The 12,709-nt window shown below is 49.0% G+C and overlaps 1 protein-coding gene across 2 annotated transcripts in view; it reads right to left on the bottom strand.

Annotated features, from left to right (window-relative positions):
- unc5b (unc-5 netrin receptor B) overlaps positions 1–11,795 on the bottom strand; it is a 277,925-nt gene extending 266,130 nt beyond the window's left edge. For both annotated transcript variants that reach the window (XM_070865552.1, XM_070865553.1), the window contains exon 1: positions 11,284–11,795. In XM_070865552.1, coding sequence (XP_070721653.1) covers positions 11,284–11,362 — 79 coding nt within the window. In that variant the 5' untranslated portion in view covers positions 11,363–11,795. The remainder of the gene's footprint in view (positions 1–11,283) is intronic.
- Between the last annotated feature and the right edge of the window lie 914 nt (positions 11,796–12,709).

Raw genomic sequence — 12,709 nt, 5'->3', positions numbered from 1 at the left:
TCCCAGTTCTCTGGAAAAGTTTACATAGAATGACATGGAATGTACTGCACAGAAACAGGACAGTCAGCCCAACAGGTCTACGCTCCACACAAGCCTCTCCCACCGACTTCATCTCCCCCTCTATTCCATTAAGAACATAAGAATTAGGAGCAAGAGTCGGCCATTCAGCCCCTCGAGCCTTTTAATACGATCATGGGCTCAGCTCCACTTCCCTGTCCACTCCCCATAACCTTTCACTCCCTTATCATTCAAAAATCTGTCCATCTCTGCCTTAAATATATTCAATGACCCAGCCTCCACCGCTCTCTGGGGCAGAGAATTCCATAGCTTCACAACCCTCAGAGAAGAAATTCCTTCTCATCTCAGTTTAAATGGGCAACCCCTTATTCTGAGTCCCTCAGTGTACGTCTCCCTCATGTACGAATCGAGTTTTCCATTAAATGCATCTGTGCTATTTGCCTCAACCACTCCCGGTGGCAGCAAGTGCCACAGATAGAACTTGCATTTATATAGCGCCTTTCATGACCACGGAACGTCTCAAAGCGCGCTACCGCCAATGAAGTACTTTTTGAAGTGTAGTCACTGTTGAAATGTGGGAAACGCAGCAGCCAATTTGTGCACAGCAAGCTCCCACCAATAGCAACGTGATAATGACCAGATAATCTGTTTTTTTACTGCTGTCGATTGAGGAATAAATATTAGCCCCAGGACACCGGGGATAACTCCCCTGCTCTTCTCAAAATAGAGCCATGGGATTTTTTTCCATCCATTGAAAGAGCAATCGTAGCCTCAGTTTAACGTTCCATCCGAAAGACAGCACCTCCGACAGTGCAGCACTCCCTCAGCACTGCACTGGGAGCGTCTGTTTAGATTTTTGTGCGCAGGCCCCTGGAGTGGGACTTGAACTCACAACCTTCCGACGCAGAGGCGAGAGTGCTGCCCACTGAGCCACAGCTGACACACAAGGAGAGGGAAAGCGTGAAATGTGGATGTGCTATAAAGGAGTGGGAATGAGGGAGGGGAGGGGAAGGGAGGGGATCAAAGCACATTGTGGAGGAGAGAGCAGACAGAATAAAAGTGTGCCGTTTAAGAAAGGGGGGCTGGGTGACTGCAGCATGTTCCTGCCCGAAAGGTAACCAAATGGTGCCAGCACTGTTGGGATCATCATCTCTATTCATATAAAACAGACCCTGGGCACGTAGCACACTAGAATCAACAAATTGGATTGTGTTCAGTGTGTAACGTTCCACTGGTCCCTTGTGGATGGTATTTCAACAAGAAACAACAACATTCGCAAGGTACAAATGTCAGGATAAGTTTTGCTAAATGGACATTATGCACCACTGGAATAAATAGGGTGTCGCTTTGCCTCTGGATTTGGGATCACGCTTTAAACCTTCCCTTGTTCTGCTCCACAACACTTGCCATTTTTCACAAGTCCAACATGACTATTATCTTCACATGGACCAGACGACCAGGACCTTTGTGGGTTCAAGTCCCCACTCCTTGAGCACAAAACTCTAGGCTGACACTCCCAGTGCAGCGCTGAGGGAGCGCCGCACTGTCAGAGGAGGTGCCATCTTTCGCATAAGATGTCTGCTCTCTCAGGTGATCCCATGGCACTATTTCGAAGAAGAGCAGGAGTCCTGGCCAATAGTTATCACTCAATCAACATCACTATAACAGATTATAAGAACATCAGAAATAGGAACAGGAGTCGGCCATACAGCCCCTCGAGCCTGCTCCGCCATTCAATGAGATCAAGGCTGATTATCAACCTCAACTCCACTTTCCCACCTGATCTCCATATCCCTTGATTCCCCGAGACTCCAAAAATCTATTGATCTCAGCCTTGGATATATTCAGAGACTCAGCATCCACAGCCCCCTGGGGCAGAGAATTCCAAAGATTCACCATCCTCTGAGTGAAAAAATTCCTCCTCATCTCAGTCTTAAATGGCCGACCCTTAGTCGGAGAATGTGCCCCCTCATTCTAGACTCTCCAGCCAGTGGGAAACAACCTCTCAGCATCTACCCTGCCAATCCACTTCAGAATCTTGTATATTATCTGGGTCATTATCACATCGCTGTATGTGGGAGCTTGCTGTGTGCAAATTGGCTGCCGTGTTTCCCACATTACAACAGTGACTATACTCCAAAAGCACTTTGGGATGTCCTGAGGTCGTGAATGGCACTAAATAGCTTCAAGTCTTGCCAAATACTTGAAGGGGGAAAGATTTTCAGGGCTATGGGGGAAGAGCAGGGGCAGTAGGACTAATTGGATTGCTCTACCAGAGAGCCAGCACAGGCACGATGGGCTGAATGGCCTCCTTCTACACTGGATGATACTAAGCGCATCAGCCAAAGGATCGGGATTAGTGGGGGATTCCCCCCAGGATAACCGCGACCCCCCCCCCAAACCCCCACCTTTCACCTCCTATAATCAAACAGCTGTCCAACACTTACAGTCCTGGCTCAGACACACACACACACACCCACAAAGAATGGCCACTGGGACAAGGCGACGGAGAGATACTGATGTTGGCAGACAGCATTCCCCTCCCCAGCGAGAGTCAGCACCTTCAGCAGAGACAGAGAAGCGGAGAAGTGTAAAAAAAACCCGCCCTCCCCACTCCAGGGGAAACGGAATAAAAGATGCTGGGGAGGGGGTAGGGTGGGAATTATTATCATAACTAAATTCGATTAAGCTCACATTTTGTTTCGTTGCAAAAATATCACAGCATGCCTCAGAAAGGGTAAAACTGCAAGGGCTGCATTGAGATGGGGTGTCAGCTCTCTGACAGGAGGTCAAAGGTGACTCTGCTTTCAGACTATAACAAAACCAAAAGGGATTGCAGCCTCGGGTTCCACGCGGAGTCTGAATACAGCGCTCGCAGTCGAATTCGCACGACCAAAGACAATTCACCGTGCCGACTTCTAGCTCAAGCCCAGGGGCGACTGCACGGATAAAAACCCTTCTGCATCTCCCAACACAGAGCAGCAAGAATAACTGTGGGGGAGACCAGAACTGGGGATGGGGGGGGCCATCGTTATAAGAGCATCGCTAATTAACCCAATAGCAATTTCAGGAGAAACTTCTTTACCCAGAGAGTGGTGAGGATGTGGAACTCGCTGCCACAGGGAGGGGTTGAGGCGAATAGTATCGATGCATTTCAGGGGAAGTTGGATAAACACATGAGGGAGAAGGGAATAGAAGGATATGCTGATGGGGTGAGATGAATAAAAGAAAAATAGAAAGACTTGCATTTATATAGCGCTTTTCACGACCACCGAATGTCTCAAAGCGCTTTACAGCCAATGAAGTACTTTTGGAGTGCAGTCACTGTTGTAATGTGGGAAACGCGGCAGCCAATTTGCACACAGCAAGCTCCCACAAACTGCAATGTGATAATGACCCAGATAATCTTGTTTTTGTTATTTTGATTGAGGGATAAATATTGACCCCAGGACACCGGGGATAACTCCCCTGCTCTTCTTTGAAATAGTGCCATGGGATCTTTTACATCCACCTGAGAGAGCAGACGGGGCCTCGGTTTAACATCTCATCCGAAAGACGGCACCTCCGACAGTGCAGCACTCCCTCAGCACTGCACTGGGAGTTGTCAGCCTAGATTTTTTTGGGGCTCAAGTCCCTGGAGTGGGACTTGAACCCACAACCTTCTGACTCAGAGGTAAGGGTGCTGCCCAATGAGCCACAGCTGATGCTGAATAGGAGACGGGAGGAGGCTCATGTGGAGCATAAACACCAACGTGGGTCAGTGGTGCCGAATGGCCTGTTTCTGTGCCGACAACCTTCGGTGTGCATTTAACTCAGCTATCCATCTCTTTAATAATTAAAAAAAAAATTCATTCATGGGATGTGGGCGTCGCTGGCAAGGCCGGCATTTATTGCCCATCCCTAATTGCCCCTTGAGAAAGTGGTGGTGAGCTGCCTTCTTGAATGCAACTGAGCGGCTGGCTAGGCAATTTCAGAGGGCATCTACGAATCAGCCACATAAAGAAACCATTGTTTTAATCAGAGAATATACCCATGCAGGCTCATTCCGGGAGAGATTTTCCCTTGGTTCAGGAGCACTGGAACATTGCCACACACTCACTCAAAGGCATCTTGAATATATTGACATCTATGAGGTTGGAAACACGTGGAATATTTGCACTCAAAAATAAGAGTCTTCTAAACTCCTCTTTCCACTATTGGTCTCAAATACCATTGAAGCCACTTGATACACTGTATGCCTCCTCCACAACTTAACAGCTCAAGTTCCATTTGAGATAAAAGGGGCTGGGGGGAGAGAATAGTTGTGTGACTGCATGTCTCGAAAATGTAAACACACTCTTGGTGAATCATTTACAATGTAGATACGCACTAAAGCAGCATCTTATTTATTTAACAAGGGATATACCTACATTGGAGGCAGTTCAGAGAAGGTTCACTAGGTTGATTCCTGAGATGAAGGGGTTGACTTATGAAGAAAGGTTGAGAAGCTGGGCTTGTACTCATTGGGGTAGGAAGAATGAGAGATGATCTTATTGAAACATACAAGATACTGAGGGGGCTCGATAGGGTAGATACAGAGAGGATGTTTCCCCTCGTGGGAGAATCTAGAACTAGGGGGCATAGTTTAAGAATAAGGGGTCATCCATTTAGAATTGTAATGAGAAGAAATTTCTTCTCTCAGAGGGTTGTAAATCTGTGGAATTCTCTGCCCCAAAGAGCTGTGGAGGCTGGGTCATTGAATATATTTAAGGTGGGGATAGACAGATTTTTGAGCGATAAGGGTTATGGGGAGCGGGCAGGGAGATGGAACTGAGTCCATGATCAGATCAGCCATGATCTTATTGAATGGCGGAGCATGCTCGAGGGGCCAGGTGGCCTACTCCTGCTCCTATTTCTTATGTTCTTATGTTTTGAGTTGATACAGTTCTCAGGGTCATTTATGCAGAGCTTCTGCTCTCCTGGTTGGCCATGGCTCGGCTCGTATAAGAGCTGCACTGAAATCGGTGACTCTTTACATGAGTGGAGGTAAGAAGTCTTTCGATCGCCTCTAGATGTCACTAAGGTGCATTGTGCAACATCAGCAGAATGGTGTTCAGGAAGCCTTAATATGCCACCTAGTGGTAGAAACTCAACAGTCCCATTAACTCTTTAGGGAATCAGTATGTTACCCTCCAACTTTCCTGAATTTTCTGAATTGACAGTAATCTCGGACGGATTTCAGTGCATTACGAAGATAATCTTAACCAATTCACAAATACCAAGGGTGCCCCTCCAACACTGCACGCAGATATCCACTCACACACACAAAAAAAAAACACTTGCTCATTTGCTTAGAGTGTCTCAAGGCTCCAGTCTGCTTACACATTTATTGCACCCCACAGGTTCAGCTAATGAGACTTTACCACCAACTCATCACAGATTGGCCCCTCTTGTTTACCTTGCAGTCGTGCATTATTGCACAGTCCATACGCCGAGTGAGATGTGCCATTACTTGCTGAATCTATACCTCATGAAAGATTAAGGGCAGTTTGTGTAACCCGCTCATTAACCATTGTGTCAGCCCTTCCGTGAGTACCTATCCACAGACTCTTGCCTGCAGGAGTGACTGAGTGAGGAACACTGCAAGAAATGCCAGCCTGCACTCTACGTGGATTACTGATGTACCTCCCCAGGCAGAACTAAGCATCAATATGCAGAAGTATAAATCGCAGATCGATCTTACCCAAGGATTATATTAGACAAGTCAACCATTATCTAAAGAAACTTTATATTAAATTCTGTGGGTCACCATTTAACATAACAGGCATTTAAAAGTTGGAGTTCTGCTTTTTTTTAATATTACATTGCATAGAATCATAGAAAAATTACAACACAGGTCATTCGGCCCATCGTGTCCGCGCTGAAAAAGAGCTATCCAGCCTAATCCCACCTTCCAGCACTAGGTCCATAGCCCTGTAGGTTACGGCACTTCAAGTGCACATCCAAGTACTTTTTAAATGTGGTGAGAGTTTCTGCCTCTACCACCCTTTCAGACAGTGAGTTCCAGACCCCCACCACTCTCTGGGTGAAGACATTTTTCCTCATCTCCCCTCTAAACCTTAATTACATCGAATTACACAGAATGCACGGCACAGATACAGACCATTGGGCCCAACCGCACCGTGCCGGTGTTTATACTCCACACCAGCCCCCTCCCACCTCTCTTCATCTCACCCCATCACCATATCCTTCTATTCCTTTCTCCCTCATGTGTTTATCCAGCTTCCCCTTGAATGCAGCAGGAAATATTTTGTTGAAGGTAATGTAACTTTCACTTATACAGAACCTTTAACATCAAACAAACATCAAACAGTCACTTCACATGGAGAGGAATGGACAAGGAGCAGGAACTCAGGAGAGGAGTGAACCCACAGGAGAGACATAGTACAGTGGGCAAGGTTCACAGGGGAACTCCGGCCTGTTGGGACATTTGTTGATTGAAAAATTAGATCAATTTTGATTTTAAATACTAATTCGGTTCCCACAAATGTTCTAATGGCCAGTCGAGGAAAATAAAGGATTTTATTTCAAGTCACTGTGGCAAAAGGTTTGCAAGCCTCAGCATTTGAGAGCTGGGCAATGAGTGTTTAGGCCCCACTGCGCTCAGTGGGACCGACAGGATAGACAATGTACATTGGGCATCAACAGGTCTACCTGGCTCCAGACTGAGCATCGTCTCCAGGGGAGAGTGAGGGGGCGAGAGAGAGGAAGAGAGCAGAAGAGATGGGAGCAAGGGGAAGGAGAGAGGGGAAAAGAGGGGGAAGAGGGGGGAGAGGGAGAGAGGGGAAGCAAGGGGAAGGGGAAAGAGGATGGGAAAGGGAGGACGGGATAGAGAGGAGGGGAGAGAAAGGAAGGGGAGGGGAGAGAGAGGGAGGGGAGAGAGGGAGGGAGGGGGAGAGGGGGAAGAGGAAAGGGAAGAGGAGAGAGGGGAGAGGAGAGACAAGAGAGGGGGAGCAAGAGAGGGGAAGCAAGAGAGGGGGACAGAGAGGAGAGAGAGTTGGAGGGGAGAGGGAGAGAGGGGGGGTGAGGGAAGCAGAGGGGAGGGGGATTTGAAAGCTGTAGTGAGGTGTGGACAGAGAAATTAGGAGAATGAAACTGGCATGTGAAATTGACATGAGGGCTGGGGGATTCAACACCTCCAACCGAGATTGGATGTTGCAAATACTGTCTCAAATATAAAAGTGGGTTAATGCCGACTGGTTATATGAGACACGCCCTGTGCAATATATTGGCAGTGCAGGTAGATCAGCATCATCAAATCAAACCCTTTCACACAGAGAGTTCCCGGTCTCTCTCCCACAACTTGTCCTTGTGTAATTGTAAACAAACAGTTAGTTTGCCCCTGCCCCGTCCGCACACGAACACACAGAGGACAAGTAACAGTGAAAGGTGAACCAGTGGGTATTAGCATCGATGGGGAATGGGGCAGAAATATCACATCCTGCACAATTTCTTCCCTGAATTGGGGGATAAATCACCCGATTTCACAAGCTTGTCATATTCCAAAGACCACCCAGTCCTTGCAGAGCTAGCAGACCACATTTCAGTCAGGAATTGGGAGGTTAGCTCCCCAGCAGGTAAATACTGAGGCAAGATCCACGGTTTATCATTAACCTAAAAAATGCAATGGTATCAACCCTGTCCCCTTGGAAACGTATTACAGCCTTACACCCAACTCATTCCACATTCCTAACTGTGTCCCATTATTGAGAAGGACTAATGAGGGAGTCTGTGAGATAATGTGAGTGTGAGGGTGTTTGTGAGTGTGGGTATGTGTGTGTGCGTGTATGTATGTGTGTGAGGGAGATTGTGTGTCTAGGTGTGTGAGGGTATGTGTTTGTGTGTGTGTGTGTGAGAGAGTGTGTCTAGGTGTGTGAGGGTGTGTGTGTGTGTGTGTGTGTGTGAGGGAGAGTGTGTGTCTAGGTGTGTGAGGGTATGTGTGTGTGTGAGGGAGAGTGTGTGTCTAGGTGTGTGAGGGTATGTGTGTGTGTGTGTGAGAGAGTGTGTGTCTAGGTGTGTGAGGGTATGTGTGTGTGTGTGTGTGAGAGAGAGAGTGTGTGTCTAGGTGTGTGAGGGTATGTGTGTGTGTGGGTATGTGTGTGCGTGTATGTATGCGTGTGAGGGAGATTGTGTGTCTAGGTGTGTGAGGGTATGTGTGTGTGTGGGTATGTGTGTCTGCGTGTATGTATGTGTGTGAGGGAGATTGTGTGTCTAGGTGTGTGAGGGTATGTGTGTGTGTGTGTGTGTGTGTGTGAGGGAGAGTGTGTGTCTAGGTGTGTGAGGGTATGTGTGTGTGTGTGTGTGTGTGCGAGGGTCTGTGTGTGTGTTCAGCAACTTCTGATTTAAGCGATGTTTCACCGCTGACTTTTCGATGATGATATTTCGCTCTGCTTTGGATTGAACCCTTTATAGTCAAACCTAGTGTCTGTGCTTCAGCAGCAGATAACCTCGGGTTTGCAGGCACCGTGGGGTGCCCGTGAGTATAAAGCCAGTGACAGGATCCAGCCAGACTGACTCTGTGCCCTGGCCCCTCCGAGTCCTTGCGCCTGCAGCTCTGGGGAAAGCTCCCATTAAACATCCCGCACATGAACCAGTCTTTATTCAATTTATGAGCGGGCCGACTGTGTATTTGCGCCATTTTTATTACAGATTCACATTCCTGGTGCTTTTTTATTTTACCCATAATATCGGTTGCTACTCATTGAAGAAAAGTTTTCATTTAAACTTGTAAATGGCTACTGATTCGCCTGCAGCGTGTCTCGGATTAAATTGAGAAAGAGGGATATTTTGTCTTGGTGGGGAGGGGTGCTTTCTGGCTAGAATCTCTGAATAAGTGGCAGTAAAGCGAGGAGCAGATGGGTTTGATCAGCAGGTCCCATTTTACACGCTGTCAGGAAAGTAACAATTGCAAAGTTTGGAGGTCGACCTCCAGAGACTCCCAGCGCCAGCAGGACAGGGGGCAGAGGCGAGAGTGGGAATAAGCTGAGCACTAGCACCGTGCAGGTAATCTCAAACCCTCACTCACACACACACACAACTGAAACTGCACAGAGAGCGAAATGTACAACAGAACTGACTTGGCAGCTACTGAATCCAACCCCAGCTGTATTCACACACACACACACACACACACAGTCTCCCAACCCATTCCTGCTCATTTTATGATTGCATTCCCTCCCCATTTGCGTTCCCCCTCATCCTCGCCCCGCCCTTTGTAAAGGTGACATTTAGATTTGAGTATAAAGATATTAATAAATTGTGAATAGTAGTTTTGCTATTTAAAAAACAGTACAGGCGCCCACCTACACAAACAGGGAGAGTCCTGGTCTGTTTTTTTAAAAATATCTCTTCTCATTTGTGGAATTTTAAAATCTAATTTAACCGTGGCAATGTTTTCCACAACTCGCGTGTGGGTTGAGTGAAGTTGGAAAGGATTGAGAGTGGCCCTGGTTGATCATTCCCTCTCAGGCAATGCACATCTGGCTGGAGGGGCAACTTCCAATATACTGAACTCAATGAGAACTGTGGGTGCCCTGGCCTGATCCCACCTCTCCCCTGCTGGACCCTGTCCCAGCACCGTCAGTGCCAATTGGTGGCCCAAGCCATGCCAACCCGTGACCCACGCGGCACCATTCCTGCCCACCCCCTCTCTTGGGGCTCCAGCGCTGTCTTCAGTTCATGAACTCAAGCGGCAGGTTAGTGTTAAAGCTCCCCCACCCCCACATACAAAACAAAGCTCAGGTCGCTTTGCCTCGACAACAGGGTCTGGATGAGTTGGTGGGAGTCCGAGATAGGCTTAACCTGGGCGGGGGGGTAAGAGAGAAATGTGGAAGGTGAGAAAAGAAGGGTGGGAGGGAGAGATGATGAGGAGGGAGGGAGAGATGTTAGGGGAGGGAGGTGGTGAGGAGGGAGGGAGAGATGGTGGGGAGGGAGGGGGAGATGTTAGGGGAGGGAGGGAGAGGTGGTGAGGAGGGAGGGAGAGATGGTGGGGAGGGAGGTGGAGGTGGTAAGGAGGGAGGGAGAGATGGTGGGGAGGGAGGGGGAGATGTTAGGGGAGGGAGGGGGAGGTGGTGAGGAGGGAGGGAGAGATGGTGGGGAGGGAGGGGGAGATGTTAGGGGAGGGAGGGAGAGGTGGTGAGGAGGGAGGGAGAGATGGTGGGGAGGGAGGTGGAGGTGGTAAGGAGGGAGGGAGAGATGGTGGGGAGGGAGGGGGAGATGTTAGGGGAGGGAGGGGGAGGTGGTGAGGAGGGAGGGAGAGATGGTGGGGAGGGAGGGGGAGATGTTAGGGGAGGGAAGGGGAGGTGGTGGGAATGGGGCAGAGGCGCCTCTGAGCGCCAGGACAATTTCTCGGAGGAAAGCACCTTTGAGGTACCCGGGTCTCTCCCACGCCCAGCAATAAATCTCGGCACAGCGAGAGCCGGAGAGCTCCGGTGCCGGGCGATATCTGCACAGAACCTGCAGTGAGCGGCGCTCCGCCTTGTCTCCGGCTCCGGCAGCCCTTTACAGACAGCCTCTCCTCTCAAACCTGGGTGGGTTTTATTGGGGGGGAAGATGCAGCAAGATCTGAAATCCGAGGGGGAGAAACTTGGGGTCTCATGGAAAAAAAACTTTCTAATTGAGCTGCTAGTTTGGGGGAGCAGAGATAACTCCGGGGTGTAACCCCGGGCGTGTAATGTTACAGACCTGGTACATGTAACCCTGGGGGTGTAACGTTACAGACCAGGTACTGTAACCCCGGGGTGTAACGTTACAGACCAGGTACTGTAACCCTGGGAGTGTCACGTTACAGACCAGGGTACTGTAACCCTGGGGGTGTAACGTTACAGACCAGGTACATGTAACCCTAGGGGTGTAACGTTACAGACCAGGTACTGTAACCCCGGAGTCTAACACTACAGACGAGGTACTGATAACCCCGAGGGTCTAGCACTAAAGACCAGGGTACTGTAACCCCGGGGTCTAACACTACAGACCAGGTACTGTAACCTCGGGGTCTAACATTACAGACCAAGACACTGAAACACACCAAACGCAGAGCAGAAATAAACTGCACCAAGCTCCGGAATAAATGCACCATAAAAAGTGCATCACTTGCAGAGGAACAGCTTCAATTCTGACACGTAAACTCGCAGAGCTGAGAACTATGCAATGCAAGGAGTGCTGCCGGACCCCCCTCCGCTCCCCCCCCCCCCCCCAATGCCCAGTGTCCGGGCTGGAGACCCTTACCTGCATGGCCAAGGCACACGGCCGCCCAGATGAAGTGCAGCCCGAGAGCTGGCAGCACGCGTGGCCGCGATGGAAGCATGCTGCAGCCGGTTGTCTCTCTCTCCTCTCTCTGTCTCTCTCTCCTCTCACTGTCTCTCTCTCACAGGGCCGAGGTAAGGCGGGTTGGCAGTATAGGAGAAGAGAACACACACACACACACACACACAGCTTTCTCCTTTTCCAGTGGCTCGCTCCACACAGCAGCGAAATTAAAAGATCCCTTTTTGAATTCCTTCCGACGAGGAAACTGATGCAGTCACAAGAAGTCAGACGTCACATTATTTTTCCTTTCCCCCAAAAGCACTTAAAAAAAAATCCCAAGTTGTGCCTTCTTGACGGTAGCGGGAACTCTCTGGATTGTGTCTGTCTGTGTGTGTGTGTATCTGTCTGTGTGTCCTCACAGCTCAGTGCTCCACACACACACACATACACACACACAGGACAACATGCAACTCACTCACTCACTCTCTCCACTTTCCATCCAAAGCTCAGAGGTGGAAACAGGCGAGAGAGAGAGAGAGAGCGAGAGAGAGAGAGCCCTTGCCAGACAGCCAATGGAAAAGAGGCTCCTGCAACACACACACACACACACACACAGCCACACAAAACCGACCCAGCCCTCTGCAAAACCCGGCAGCCTCTGTCACACTGCCAACCCTTCCCCAGCCTGAGCTCTCCCGGCCCACTCCAACCCGGGCGGCGCTTCTCTTAAACCCAAGCCCTGCACAGAGAGAGAGAGAGACACACACACACACAGCAGTTTAACAACACAGCCACTGATCTAATGCATTGCTCCCCCCTCCTGTCAATGTGCAGTTTATCCTTATTGTGATTGATGGCGACTCAAGTCGACTGATAAAATAGATTGTAAATCCTTTATTATTAATAAACACGGCAAGTCTGACCTCGTTCCCCCCACAATTAATTGACAGCACAAGCTGACGGCTGGAAACGTGGTTTTCAAACATTTGCAGAAATCTCTTCTGTAAACCTACTCCCAGTTCAGTATTAAATTGGGCGGAGATTTTTCTTTTGGGGCTAAATTGGCAAAAAAAAAAGTATTTTTGTTTGAAATCCTTTGCTCGCTCGAGTTTTAATTAATACAAACTGGGCTCAGCTCCCATCGTGATTCTGGCTGTGGCCACTTGATCCAAACTATTTTATTTGAAATCCACAAAGAGAGAGCCCCCTTGAAGTGGGCCGGAATTCCCATTCCTGCGGGGGCAGTGACACAACACGGAACATCTCCTTAATCAAAAGGCAGTTTCCAGCTAGTTATTAACTGGCCCAGGTCAGAAACTTGCCAAACCTGTAACTTTATTTCCAAATTCAGAACTTTCAAATCTGCAAGCGCACCCCCTCCCCCCTTTGTCACTGGGCAAAATAT

Source organism: Pristiophorus japonicus, chromosome 22 (assembly GCF_044704955.1).
Source record: "Pristiophorus japonicus isolate sPriJap1 chromosome 22, sPriJap1.hap1, whole genome shotgun sequence".
NCBI classification, from domain to species: domain Eukaryota; kingdom Metazoa; phylum Chordata; class Chondrichthyes; family Pristiophoridae; genus Pristiophorus; species Pristiophorus japonicus.
The sequence above is the reverse complement of the archived record's forward strand: the minus strand, read 5'-3'. Positions and strand labels throughout refer to the sequence as shown.